At 42.4% G+C, this 14,273-nt stretch overlaps 1 protein-coding gene across 1 annotated transcript in view; it reads left to right on the forward strand.

The window, feature by feature from the left end:
* Positions 1–14,273, forward strand: part of Ush2a (usherin) — a 678,059-nt gene that overhangs the window by 269,272 nt on the left and 394,514 nt on the right. The window contains exons 22-25 of the mRNA XM_033762039.1: positions 5,995–6,121; positions 8,461–8,562; positions 10,335–10,514; positions 11,485–11,615. Of these exons, the coding sequence (XP_033617930.1) occupies positions 5,995–6,121; positions 8,461–8,562; positions 10,335–10,514; positions 11,485–11,615 (540 nt within the window). The remainder of the gene's footprint in view (positions 1–5,994; positions 6,122–8,460; positions 8,563–10,334; positions 10,515–11,484; positions 11,616–14,273) is intronic.

Genomic DNA, 14,273 nt, shown 5'->3' on the forward strand with positions numbered 1-14,273 from the left:
TTGGGTCCCTGCGCTTGCAAAGCAGACACCAGAACCACTGAGCTAAATCCCTGGCGCTGAAAATATTTTTTATTTGAAAACATTAAGGACATTAGAAGAAACACTTTAAGCCCCAGATTAGTAGGTTGGAAGATAAAGTTGAAGAATTTCTCAAAGTATGTAATAAAAATATGAAAAAATAAACATACTATCAATACTCCTGGGAAGAGATTCCAAAAGCAAAAAATATGTACACAAGAAAAAAAGATGAGAAAATTAATAAACAACAGAAAACATTATTTAGGAACAAATTGTTTACAAATGTATTGAAAGAAATCAGCAAATTCCTTACTTATTTGTGTATAACTGCAGGCCAAAATGCTGAAAAGGAGCCCTGGTAAATAATGAAGCTAAAAAAATTAAGTTAAACCTGAATCTGTGAATTCAGGTTGACTAGACATTTGTGGAATAGAAATATGGTAATGGAAAAAAAAATAACTACTAAAAAAAAACCACCATAAATCTCACTACTGCTAAAAATAGTGAGTTGAAGGAGAGGGAAACATGAATGAATTAAAAAAAAATGTAAAGGTATCACCTTAGTCAGGGAGGCGAAGCTGTGGAGCTTTGAAGGTTCCCACCAGTGCCGTTTCTTTCTTGAGTCGGCCCTTGAGGTAGGGACTGTCGTCCCCGCGCTGGGGAAGTGGCCTGGCTAGGGCTGCACAGTGGTCTGGTGACAGAACTGGCACAGAGTGTCGTTTATGTTGTCCCGTGTGACTTTGTCAGGAATGCATGGCCAGCCAGGCGCCGTGTGCGCTCAGGTGCTGGGCACACAGATGAGAAAGGAGAGAAACGCAGCTCTCCGGCCCAGCGGCTGGGTGTCCATCACCGATTTGGGGTTTAACACATCTCTCATACACTCCAGACGTGCGCGGCAAGTCTGGAGAACGAGTCCAAATACAGTATCGCCAGATCCAAAGCATGCCGGTCACCTCTTTGTGTGTGAGTGCTGTTCCTCTCCCTGAAGGATGTGACCCTTTGTAAGACCGAAGGGCGGGAGGGGAAAAAGAGTCAAAGTGTGCTACGCTCTGTTCAGCCGTGGCGTTGCTTTGAGGCTGAGAATGGCTTCGAGTAAACTCCCGGGGTCTCCTGGTGTTCCAGACTTCTACAGCGATCAGAGCATGCAAAGAGAGCCGTAGAGAACGGGCCTTCACAGGGGTCGGCGATCATTCCTGCCCCTCCCGCTTCCGTCACACTGTCAGCCTCCCCAGCTGCTCTGTCCGTCCTAGCCCGGATGGCCCAATCCTAACCCGTCTGCATGGCCAGTAGGTAAAGCAGAGCCCTGATAAAATGGTCATGCCCACAAATTGGTAGCCAAGGGGAGTCGGGAAGGTTTAATGCTACCACGTAAGTGAATTTCTATCTGGAATAACAATCTCTATCCACAAGGCAGGAGCCTTGTGTTTTCAGCACAGTGACAATTAATTTATTGTTTGAAAAGTAAGGGATTGGTTGAGCAGGATTGCCTTAGGGTGTGTTTGAGAAAATGTAATCAATTTACCAAATGTAATCATGCAGACCAAGCACTCACATATCCTTAGGCGATCTATGAAACAATGCACTCAGGGGAGCAGACGGTGGCCTCCCTTACCTCCCAGAACGCTGTCCAGTGTGGGTGAACCCGGTATCTTTGCTAACTTGCATTGAGGGCCTCCCGTACTTTCAGAGAGTTGTCGATAGAGAGGGAAGACTTTGTGAAGTCTTTTTATGGCTTGTTCCCTTTGGGGAAGGAAAGTGAATATAACTGCTAGTACAAATGTAGGGCAGTTGCACCTTTAAAGACTATAGAGTTTTGTTTTATTTGCCTGCTATTGCCCATATAATTATTTATACTTTAAATACTTTAATGCACAGGAACCCCCTTCTGTCCACCTGGGGGAGGAGGCCCTCACAGCCCCACGGTACATCTTAAAGAGGTGTCTTGAACAGCCTGAGCACATGCACGTGTCCATTTTAAACATCTTTTAAAAATATTTTATATTGAAAAGCCCTCTTTAGGGACCGGGGATGTAGGTCAGTGGCCACCACATCAGCCTGGCAAGCACCGAGTCCTGAGTTTGGCCCCAAGTACAACCAAAAAGTAAAAAAGCCCTCTCTGTCTACTGCCGCCAGTTCCAGCTACGCTGAATGGAACAGTGGGGACCACCAGCTCTTCACTCGGTCTTGCCCGCCTCTCCCTGATGTGCTGCCCCTCACCCCTCACCCATTCTGTCACCAGCGAACAGTGGAGCGCACACACAGTCCTGCGTGATTCCACGACCAGTTTTTGTTCTTTTGTTTTTCCAAACCAGCAGGTATTTGGAAATTAGAGAAAAGAGTAAATTCTCACCGATGGTTGCTGTTACATTTAAACCAATGAAAGATCTGAGTGTCAAAAAAAAAAAAAAAACTTTAGGATTCACTTTCCGCCAGTTTTCTTGCCTTTTGTCTTCAAACAAGGAGAAGATTATACCGAGACCTTGGGATACTTGTGGGCTTAGTGCGTCTTTTCTTGTCAGACTATACAACCTAGTCGGGGAGGAATCTCTACTTCTCTGTAAATGAATCTCTACTTTGAGGACCTCGCTCAGTCCTTGGAAGGTGGTAGATACCTTCATAAATGAGGGTCCTCTTGTAGAGCGACTGGCTAATTGGAGAACTATCGATAAAATACTACTAGTCCGAATTAAAGATAATACCAGTTTTATGGGTGAAAATCTCAAGTTTTTGACGGTTCTACAAGGTTTTGTTTTGTTTCTTTGTTAGATAATTTGACTTCCATGAAAAAAAATGATTATGTATAACGTATTCTTGTTGAAGCCATTCAGAATAAATAAATTTTGAATTAGGAAAAGAATATCTTTAGGAAAGTCTAAAAGTAACTCTCGTACATAGGTTTTAGTAACATGAGGTCATCTTATATTTTGCTTTTTAAAAATATCTTAATAAAACTTGAATAATAAATTCTTGATGTAACTGTAAGCCTAACATAGGAGCTCTGGGTATAAAAACTGATTTGGTTCAATTGCCAGCTCTTCAATGTATTATATTGAATAAATGTTTATAAGGAGGGGTAAAATCCTTCATAATGTTTAAATTTGGAAGTATGTTTCTATCTTACTCATGGAAGACTTGAAACCATTATTAAGACACCTAACAAAGAAATGTTAATTGCAACATTAATTGCTATAGTTATTTGTAAAGTCTCTACAGTTAGCCATCATCTTCTCACACTTTCTTTGTTTGATTTTGATTTTAAATATACTTGATCAGAGCCAGGGATTAGTGGTTCCTCCACCTGCCTCGTAAGTGCAACGTCTCAAGTTTGATCCCCATACCAAAATAAATAAATACATAAATTAAAATAAATTAAAAAATATATAATTAATCAGATGTTTTATGGACCAATAACAATCCATGCTTATCTTTTAAGTGTTCTATGTTCAGTGACATTAGCAGAAAATCCATATAACATTGTTTACAGTTAGAAGAAAGCTGTGAAAGTGAAAACTTTCAAATAATTCTGCAGAGCATCTGTTTTATGTGTCTGAGATTTTCCAAATGGAAAGAATCAGAAATTGCATAATATGACCCTAGAACTTGTTATTCTTTTTACTTTGAGGGTGAGTAGCGAGAGAGGGAGAATCTTAAAGCTATCATCAAAAATTACTGTTTTAGTTTCCTCTAAGTATAAAAGCGAGTTTGGCATACTATGGCTGTAAGTTATGTACTTGAAATTGTCTCCTTTAAATATGATTTCTGGTGTGGAGAATCATTAATGTTTCAGGTTGTTGCCAAACAAAATATGAAGAGCCACTTAGACACCTGATCTTTGGAATGCGGCCTCGTTTGTAACAATTTTAACGCTAAGTACACTTTGATGAGACAGCATTTAATAAAATGCTCATTAATTTCATCATTAGCAAGGGTATGCTAAGAAGTAAGCCAGTTTCTTATGTCACGCCCAATTAGCATCCCATGCTAGTAATCCCATTAGGTATTGTTGAATTCACTAATGGAAAACTAATGGGCAAGCTACCAGGGCACATTAATTGGGCACGACACCAGTTCTGCTTTTAATTATTAAACCACGATAATGAAATGTGTGTTTGTAAAATATTAAAATGTTGAAATAGTGTTGAAGAAAATAAAAGGATGTACTGAAGAAAACAGATACATAGAAAGTCAACCTGCAGAAAATGCAAGGACTAGAAATGGTCCAAATGGTCATGTTTCTAACTCATCAAGTTGTCTGTGAAGGCTGGGATTTTGTCCCCATGAGAAGTGACCCTCTCGTACTCTCGGGTCATGAAAAGCTGGTTTTTCTTTTTTGACTCTGGTCTCATAAAAGTCTGTGTGTCACACATGTTGTCACATCTACCATGAGATCCGACAGGAGCTGATTCAATGTGTAGAATGGGCATGTTGTATCACTGCAACTCTTTTAGGGAATGACAAACAACGTTTCGCTTAAGATGCTGTATGTTAACGTTGTGCTTTCTACATCAATCTCCAGCTCTGCCTCACAGGAAGATTATCAGTTTCCTCTTATGAAAAACAGTATAGCAAATTTATTAGAGTTTGGTGCAACATTTCAGATAATTAAAACAATTACGATATTTTACCCAAGCTCATTTTTACGATAAAGGTTTATTAGAATGAGGTTTTGTTTCTTAAGTAAATCAACTTTATTCAGTAGGAAATAAACTGATTTTCATGTAGTTTTATAGTCTTGTATTTTTTTAACTGTAGTAAATGAAGTTGATGATGAAATTGGAATTTACTTAATTCAGTCTTATTTGCTTATTGAGACTAAAAAGATTACTGATAGCATCCTGAGAAAGTATTCATTTATCTCTGTAGTACTAAGACTGCAGTTTTCCTTCTAGTTCTCTTTCTTTTTTCCTTACCTCCTTCACCCCCTTTTTGCTGATCTGTCTTCTTGGCATCTTCCGTTTCCTAGGTCCTAAACACTTCGGAATGCAGTTTTAGCTGTTACACCATTGTGACAGCCAGACTTTGCAGGTGGGCCTTATACTACAAAGCATTGTGTAGTAAGTTTATCCCATGCTCAAGTTCAGGTATTAACTGTGATTTTTTTGTTTGTTTAGTGGTACTGGGGATTGAACCTAGAACCTTCATACTGACCTTCATCCCTAGCCCTTGTGTTCCTTTTTATTTGGGGACAGGGTCTTGCTAAATTGTCCAGAAAGGACTCCAACCTGTAGTCCTCCTGACTCGTCTTCCTTCAGTACTGGGATCGCAGCCATGCACCACCACACCTGGTTAACTACTCGCTAATATTTAGTGTTAATTGCATTCCTTCTTAGTAGCAGTTCAGTGAAGGTCAGAGAAACTAACTTGCCTGACATTTCTCTATCTTAGAAATGAATGCTCAGTGATACACTTGACCCTCAAGTTACAACCGGCCTGACACAGGAACAACTTGGGTTAGTTAGGTTAGTGGAAGGTTCATTTGCCTCTTGTTATCTATAGCATGTGCCCAGGTAAGCATCCAGATCTCAGCTGTATTGATTTACGACCAACTTGAGTTACAAACAGCCCTCGGGAACCGATTGAGTTCGTATGTCAAGGGTCCACTGTATCCTATTAGTTTTAAATTCTTCCCTTCTTTTATATAGTTCTGCCATGAAAATGAAAACCTCAAATTTTAGAATACAAAGCTCATTACTTTCCACTATGAACACAGATACTCAAAAGGCAAGTGCCTTTGTGAGAGATTCTTACTCTACAGAGAAGTTCCTTCCAGGTTTGGCCCTGGACACTGAGAACCATCCATCAGAGGAACGACAGAACCACATAAAACATCAGCTTTAACTTTCAGTTCGGTCTGAAAGCTATGGCTGTTTGTATGAGGATCATCAAGTCACAATGTGTATATGGGCCTCTAGCGCGTACATCACCGTGTGTCTGTGTTTTCTGAGAAGTCGTCATCCATCCATTCATTCTCTTAAGGGGTCCCCAGTGGAAGTCACCACAACTACTGACCACGGGAAGCAGTACAGCGATGACCGGTGGCACGAGATCATCGCTGTGAGACACGAGACCTTTGTCCAGATCACCCTGGACGGTCAGTACACAGGTAAGCAGCCCTCCGGTCCATGTGCAGCTGCACCGCCGACCTGATGCTGCCTTTTTACCAGGCACGCAGACTTCTGCATCTCTCCCGTCGCAGAGATCTCTGCGCAGTTTTGTGTGCATTGCTGCTGAGCTTCAGCGGCTCCTGAGCAGCGGTGCCTCGCACCCGGGCTCTCCCCCATGCAGGCTTCCGTTAAGCAAACTGAGGACAAAGTCACGGGTCACCACTCTGTCTTATGCATCCTCTGCAAAGGGCGAGGGCTTTGGGTCACGTTTCGTCGTGGCGCTTTTGACCTCCAGAAAGCAAATAAAGTAGAGGAAAGCAGTTATCTGCATTTAGCAGTGAGGAAATCAAGGCTCAGGAGGGTAAACTGTGCTCCACAGTGTACCCATCAAGCTGGTGTTCTGCACACACAAGTCCTGTCCTTGTGTTTATTTTATTTATTAAGTTTAGTTTATTTCTACCCCACTCGATCTGCCATCCTCACATAATGGCACATAATGAACCTGTGTGATGAGAGCTTTTGTTCATCCATATAATAGACATGAACACCTACTTTGTTCCAGGTGCTATTCTATGCACTCTGGATACAAAAAGTAAACATAACTCTGTTGGCTTAGTCACTTCCCTCTTCAGTCACTGAGACACAATATTTCCAACACGCACAACTAAAGAAAGGAGGGGTATATTTGGCTCAGAGTTTATAGGGTTTTAGTTCTTGCAGCACAGTGGAAGGGCCAGATGTGGAGAAAATCTGCTCCTGTCCTGATCAAGAAGCAGCAGGGCAGATTGAAGGAGGGTGGAGGAGGGAGATAAACTCTCTGAGCTGTGCTCCTGGTGACCTGCCTCTTCCAACCATTCTCAGCCTCTTAGAGCAGCAAATCAGCGAAAAGTCCCCAGAATCGCCTCCCAAAAGCCCCACCCATGAGTGTGTGTGGCTCTTGGGTGCATCTAGACAGAAACCGTAACGTTTGTAGAGTTGACACCTTGCAGGAATACGGGTGGCAGATAACAGAATAAACAAAGATTGAACACGTATGAAGGGGTAGTAAATTCTAGGAGTGGAGAGCAGGGTGGGAGGGAAAGGCGGGTGTCTGTGGATGTGCCTGTGTCCCGGCAGAGAAGAGAACTGCATTTTCTTCAGGGCTTTTAGGCAAGCCCTCTGCTAGGATGCGCTTGGGCAGAGACCAGAGGAGATGGAGGAACGTTCCTTGGGTGACTTGCCAAGGACCAACAAGTAGACCCCTGGGAAAGGGGTACGAGCGGGCGGAGATAGGACAGCAGGGCACAGGGGCCTTTGAGGCCAAATCGCTTCCTTCTGAAGGAGGGGAGTCGCAGGAGCAGGAGCACAGAGAGGAGTGGCGAGTGCTTGCTTGGTGGAACCTCTCTGGCTGCTCTGCTGAAGGATACATTTTGAGAATGAGGGCAGAAGCGTGGAGATGAGTTTATGGACTTCTGTAGCACTGTGTCACGATTCAGATGAGGACGAACAGTGATTCAAACCAGGGCGACGATTGTGAACACATGAAAAGCAGTCAGGCTCTGGATGTGTGGTGGGAATCGAATTAACAGGCTGCGGTGCTGTGACTGCAGAACAGGACTCGGTAAACTCACCTGTGAGCCGGATTCGTGTTCTTGGAGCACAGCTGCACCCTCATTTGCATATCACCCCTGGCAGCTGGAGGCGGACAGACCCCCAGAGCTAGGGTCTGGCCCCCAGTGGCCCTGCCTGTGAATAGTTTCCGGGTTCAGACCTTGGTAGGCGCAGGAATGTAGCTGTCAAAACGAGGGGCTTGCAAGATGCTGGGAGAAGAGTTGGAGAGAGATGCTCAGAGGTGAGCTATGGGTCAGTTAAGTCTTAGATTACTGGATTTGCAAGTGGACACGCCGGGCAGGCTGAGGCCAGAGTCTACGGAGAAGTCTGGGTTCGGGGAAGGTGCAGACTGAAAATTGAGTGTTGCCAGCAAAGAAGGGACCGGATGTGAGTAGAGCTAATGTGTAGGGCTCTGAAAAATAAAAACAGTGAAATTTATCTTTCCTCCCAGAGCAGGGGAGAGTTAGATAGAAGTCTTACTGGGGACTTTGCATCATGACAGAAAATCACCGGGAAAATTGCTTTGGGCCCTGGTGCCCAGCTCACTATTCATCCTGAGGGAGGATGCTGGGCAGGAGGAGGGGTCCCCCGTCACGTGCAGGGACCCCAGGGGCACCAGGGAAGCACAGAAGTCAGAGGGCAGCAGGACAGAGTGGTGTCGAACAGCTCAGAGAGGGGCTCTGCCCTCTGTTAAATTAGCAGCTGTTGATCATCCTGCTGAAACTGAACTTTCTCTCCTTTTCCACAGGCTCCTCAGCTGCCCTGAAAGGCAGCACCATCATCAGAGACGATGCAGGGCTGTTTGTGGGAGGCCTGCCTTTGGGTTACACCATCCCCAGGAGGGACCCGGGTGAGCTACTGCAGGGCAACAAATTATCCCCCAAACTTCCAGTATTTAAAAGTGTGAATAAGTGCTATTTCCCACCTCATGCTGTGTTTTCTATGTCCGCGTGTCAGAATTCTCCTTTAGGGCTCTTCTGAATGAAAGGAATCATGTAATATCTGTATTTATCTCATTCCTTCCTGGCTCTTGGTATAAAAAAAAAAGTTTAGCAAACACTTGCTGAAGTGAATTGTCCTAATTTCAGTCATAGGCACATTATTTTAGGACTTGTGCATAGAGGGGTTTTTTGTTTGTTTGTTTGTATAGGGTTTTAAATTCAGCGTAAATAATCCAGAAATAGGAGAAAAGAGTGAGCCTAAGTTACACTCAAAACAGGTGAGGACCATTCCCTGAGTATATGACTGTCAGTAAACCATTGCCTAGATATTCATAGATGATTAAGATGCGGTCTTTGCCACAATGGAGAGATAGATATATAAACAGCAATCCCAGCAGCATACTATAAGTACTATAATTGAATTCTGTAAATAATTCCACATTTTTAGGACAAGAGAACAAAAGCACACTCTAGAACTAATAAAAATTAACATGAATGAAATGAGCTTAGGCAGAAAATAACTACCCTTCAAAATGCATTACTAAGGATTTTAGGGTTTTTCCCAAATTCTCACTCCTAAATTTCTCCCAGAAAATTACAATGCAGCTGCACAGATTTACAAAGCACCTAGGGCTCCGAGGAGGGTGATCTGTCCAAGTGGTGGTATTCATGGAATCCCGGTGAAAAAGATCCAAAGAAACACAATGTTTTTAGTAAAGTTGGAAGAGGTATTTTGAATTTTCAAAATCAACAACAGTTACCTCCTCAGAAATGTTTCTGGGGAAGAGAGTCTTCGTTCATTGGACTCATTTAGGGTGATCTAGAAATAACTCTAACACAGACATGCACACACACACACACACACACACACACATCTATTGTTCTACTTCTTTGCCTTTTAGGACAATGGCAGCACCAGGTATGAGAACCAACTATTCTGATATCAAGTGCTTCCTTCTATAGAGACCATGAACATCTCCATTATAAACAAATAAATTGACACCCACACAAACTGACTGTTAGATCTCCGCTGGTGAGCACCTGCCCTGGAATCAAAAGCTCACACTTTTCCCCCATGGGGAAGGGTGTAGCTGTATAAGACGTGCCTGCTGTCAATATTTTTCTTGCTTTCTTCCTGATTCTCTCATTTTTCTCCCAATCCCGTTGCCTAAGATTTTCATATACAGCACCCCATGTCTGCCTCATCTGGAGAGTTCCACACTTACAATCAACAGCACACAAAATCCTAAATGTGGGATTGAATCATCAGTGGATAGGGGATCAGTCCATCCTAATGAAGGAACTGTACTATAAAGTACAGCCATAGTGGAGAGATTTTCTTCAATCTTCTAAAAGTTGTTATAGCTCTTTGTCTTTAGCATCATAAATGGGACTTCTGTGTTGGTGTGAAGGGTAGTAAATCGGTCAGCCCTAGAAAGCCATTATTTTTGCATAAACATCTGTGTCTGGACGACAACCGAACCACAGCTCAACACATAATTACTGCCGTGTAACATCGCGAGTGGGGTGGTGTTTCCGTGAATTAGGAGGGGCTTCCTGTAAATGGGTGGTGAGAGCTATCGCCTATGTCTTTGTTTTTAAGGGAAATAAAATGAATTGCTTGAAAAGAATCTCTCCAAGTAAGTCTTGTGCGTGTGTTGATGTCTATTACCTTCTGTAGAGATCACCCAGAAAGGATTTGTGGGCTGTCTCAAGGATGTGCATTTTATGAAGAATTCCAGTCCCTCTGCTGTTTGGGAACCTCTGGATTGGCAGAGTGCTGAAGAACGAGTCAATGTCTACAACAGCTGGGAGGGATGCCCTGCCTCACTGAGCGCGGGCGCCCAGTTTCTAGGAGCAGGTAGGCTTTGGGGTTGTTTGTCAGGGTGTTAGTCAGCAGCCTGTTGCTCTACCGGAATATCTGGGATAATCGACATAAAGAGAAAAGATGTATTTCGGCTGACGGTTTTAGTGGTTCCAGTCCATGATCATTTGAGCCTGTGGCTGCGGGCCTGTGTTCGTGAAGCAGTATATTATGGTGGGAATTAATAGGAGAGCAGAACTATTCACCAAGAGACTGCAGAGAAGCCGGGTTGCCACATTCTCGAAGCCGGAGACCTGAAGATCTCCTGCTAAACCCCACCAACAGAAGGTTCCACGACCTCCCAATAGCGCCGCCTTGTGGAGAAAGCCTTTCAACACGTGGGCCGTTGGATTCCCGCTCCTGTCTGTAGCAGCCCTTATATCCTACTATTGGCATGTGTCCCTCCTTGTCTTGTTTGACCTGTACGATCTATTCTTACGGAAGTGCATAGCTGTGCCGTGAGCACATAAATGGATTTTACAACCTGAAAAGGTAACAATTATAACATCCATAAGTATATATTTGCACGGAATATTTTTGGTGGCTCACGTAGTTTTTGGTTTACAGGTGTCAGTGTCACAAATGTCTCCAGCGAAGTTGGTTGTTTATTAAACACCTCAGTTTGCCTTCAGAACTGATAATGCTGTGACCCGTGTGCTTTTCCATTGCTTTTTTTCTCAGCAGTGCCGTCACACTGTTTTTCTTAGTGTGACTACTTACTGTTAATGCTTACTTGAAATACATAATCACTTTGCATAATACAGATTTTTATATGATCTAGGAAACAAATTGGATTCCTTTAAAAGGTGGATCAAGTTGATCCTGCCCTGTTGGAATAGGTACACGGGGGATTTTATAATATCGATTGGCCTGTTTTGTGTGTGAGGCATTTACCTGGTGAGAGCATGCCGCAGATGCTGCTGGATTGCTTTACATGGCTAATATGTACCTGTTCTTGTTCTTACAGGGTACCTGGAGCTCCATTCAGATGTGTTCTGCGGCGGAATGGATTTTGAGATTTCTCTTAAGTTCAGAACTGACCAAGCGAATGGATTGCTTCTTTTCATTCACAACACAGATAGCCCCGATTTTCTTGTGGTATGTTAATTAATTTAATTTAATTTGCCTTCAAATGTCAGACTCGATTTTGAGAGAATATTATGTTAAATTGTGGCTTCTTTATTAATTTACATTAAAAAATTTTCCCCAAATATATTTTAGTTTTAGAGTCCTGTAAAATATTTTATTCTTTAGGGTTAAGTCAGTCATTCTGTAAAAATTGAAATTTTAAAAAACTCTAGGTATAAAAATATAATTTAGTTCCCCATTGTGTGGAAAACATAATTTTCTTCATTAATTTTGATATAGTTTTAAAAGGATATATATGATATCTTGACATATATTTTCTATTATACAACAAAGTATGATAGAATGAAAATTCATAAGCTCATCATGCAACCCAAGAACTAAATTGTCATGTATTGTTAGATATGAGGTTTCTCCTATTCTGTTTCTCTGTCTCCCACCAGAGGTAATGTGTAATCAAAAGTTTTTGATTATTATTACTTTTCATTTTGTAGTGAGAATACCATACACAAACATGGAAATACTTACCTTTGAAACTTTTAAAAGTGGTATTATGCCAGGGTGACGGCACACACCTGTAATGCTACACCTGTAATCCTAGCACTCTGGGAAGCTGAGGCAAGAAAATTGCAAGTTTAAGTCCAGCCCAGGCAGTTTAGCAACTTACCCCATCTTAAAGTAGATGAGAACAAAATAAAAGTGGTACTGTACTCCATCTCTGACCAATCTCCATTGGTACTCACCACCATTTCTGAGGCACTCGTGTTTCCATGCTGGTATTTACCCGCCAGTTTTGTCATTCCTTCTTCTCTCCTCAATGATAGCTTGGTTGTTCCGTGTTTGCTATGGTGAATAAGAGTGCCGTGAACATTTTCAGATGTTTCCCTAAACACAGTGAGCAGTGTAATTTCTTTTCCTTTCCTCTAGCCATTCAATGAGACACTTCTGTCAAAAACATTAAAAGGCTAGTTTTATAGAAGTTCTTTAAAACTCTGACCTAGACTCGGGAGAAAATGTTGGGCCTCTTAGCCTCAGATTCTTGATATCTAGGCAAACAGGAAATAAAATATGTGTCTTGGTGAGTTTAGATATTTAGAAGCTAAGATATTTTCAGTTCAGGCCTATTTGCATTCTCCTTTATGTAATGTCAATTTTACTGACAAGGGACATGGAAACTTAACCCTTCAGGAGTTCAGTAAGATTCATGGCTCAAGTATGTGTTTGTTCTCTTGTTTATTGTTGGCCTCTGTCCTGGTGTGTGTCCCTCTGAGTAAAGGGATCTTGGGTGTCTTTGCCCTGTGTCCTCATTGCATAACCATTGTGAGTAGTGTGCACAGTAAAAAATGTTGGATGAGTAGATGAGACAGGGAGCATGGTGGGAAATCATCTTTGGGTAACCGTCTCCGAGTATTGTGTAGTTGTGGAGGAGACAGAGACATCTATTTCTCACCCCCTCAGCTGGAGGCTCATGCAGCCTGCTGCAGCCCCCGTCTTCCTCCCTGCATTGCCATCCCCACCATGTTAAATAATAGGTCAACTCTAAATTGACCTTGAATTTTAAAGAATCAGTGCATTTAGGCTAATATATATTGAGCATAGTGCTTTCTTTTGGCACTTCCTGTACAGGTGCAAAGGACGCAGAACTCTGCACAACTTGCATTCTAGTCTCCCATATCTGCAGACTTGGGCTGCTTGTGGATACTCACAGCAACTCTCCCTGAGGTCCTGAGTAACTCCAGTAAACACCTCCCTCCCCTGGAACTAGGCAGACTGTTTCCCTTGCTAAAATCTTAAATCTCAAATTATAACTTTCCTCCTCTCTCTTCTCATTCATTTTCACCAAGACCTTGAGACCACCGGCTAAGAGAGTACTCTCTATTAAAGCCATTTGCTCCTAATACCATTGTCCTGTGCTTGTATTTTCAACTCCTCCACTCTGTTTCCATCAGCACAACACCTTGCTTTATAGTTTCATTAGCCAGATTGCTGAATGCTGTAGCATCATAGAACCTATCTGAGCATTACTGACACTCTGAGGTGTACAGATTCCAATTTGTTCATTCCATTAGATTTATTGTTCACAACATTTGCTAACGTTTTAGGTGTGGGACTGAAAGAGAAGGTATCTCTCGGGATTTGGGGTCCTCTCAGACATTTAATTCCCTGACTTCTAAACTCCTTACCTAAGAATGGATCCGTATTTGAGCCAAGCTTGGTTTCATTTTCTCCTTACTCAGGAGAAAAAGACACAGTTGCCACAATTAAGACCAAAGTTCCCCTGTGCCTTTCCTGGAGATTCTGTTGCTTCATCTGCAGAAGGTTGTGGGGCAAGTCACACCCTCTGTAAGTTCAAGCCTTCCCCTCCATGGGCTCTTTCCCCTTGGCATGTCAACTGGATGATCTTCATTTATCTTAACTTAAAAAAAAACAAAACTGTGAAACCTCCTCTGCTGTATTTCCCTTCCCTGTACAATCAGGTGCTTGGAAACTAGTTCTTCTTGTTATTTACACTTTCCACACAAACGTCAGTCCCCAAAGCCACTGCACAGAGGGCTCCAGCCTCACCATGTGCTGCTGCAGAATGAATGTCCTGTCTCCAGCTCATCTGCACTTCTCTTACTCCATCTTTATCATCCTCTTGCTTAAAAAAAAAAAAAAAAAAAAAAAAAA

Source organism: Fukomys damarensis, unplaced genomic scaffold (genome assembly GCF_012274545.1).
Source record: "Fukomys damarensis isolate Sample0158 unplaced genomic scaffold, DMR_v1.0_HiC HiC_scaffold_11, whole genome shotgun sequence".
NCBI lineage: Eukaryota > Metazoa > Chordata > Mammalia > Rodentia > Bathyergidae > Fukomys > Fukomys damarensis.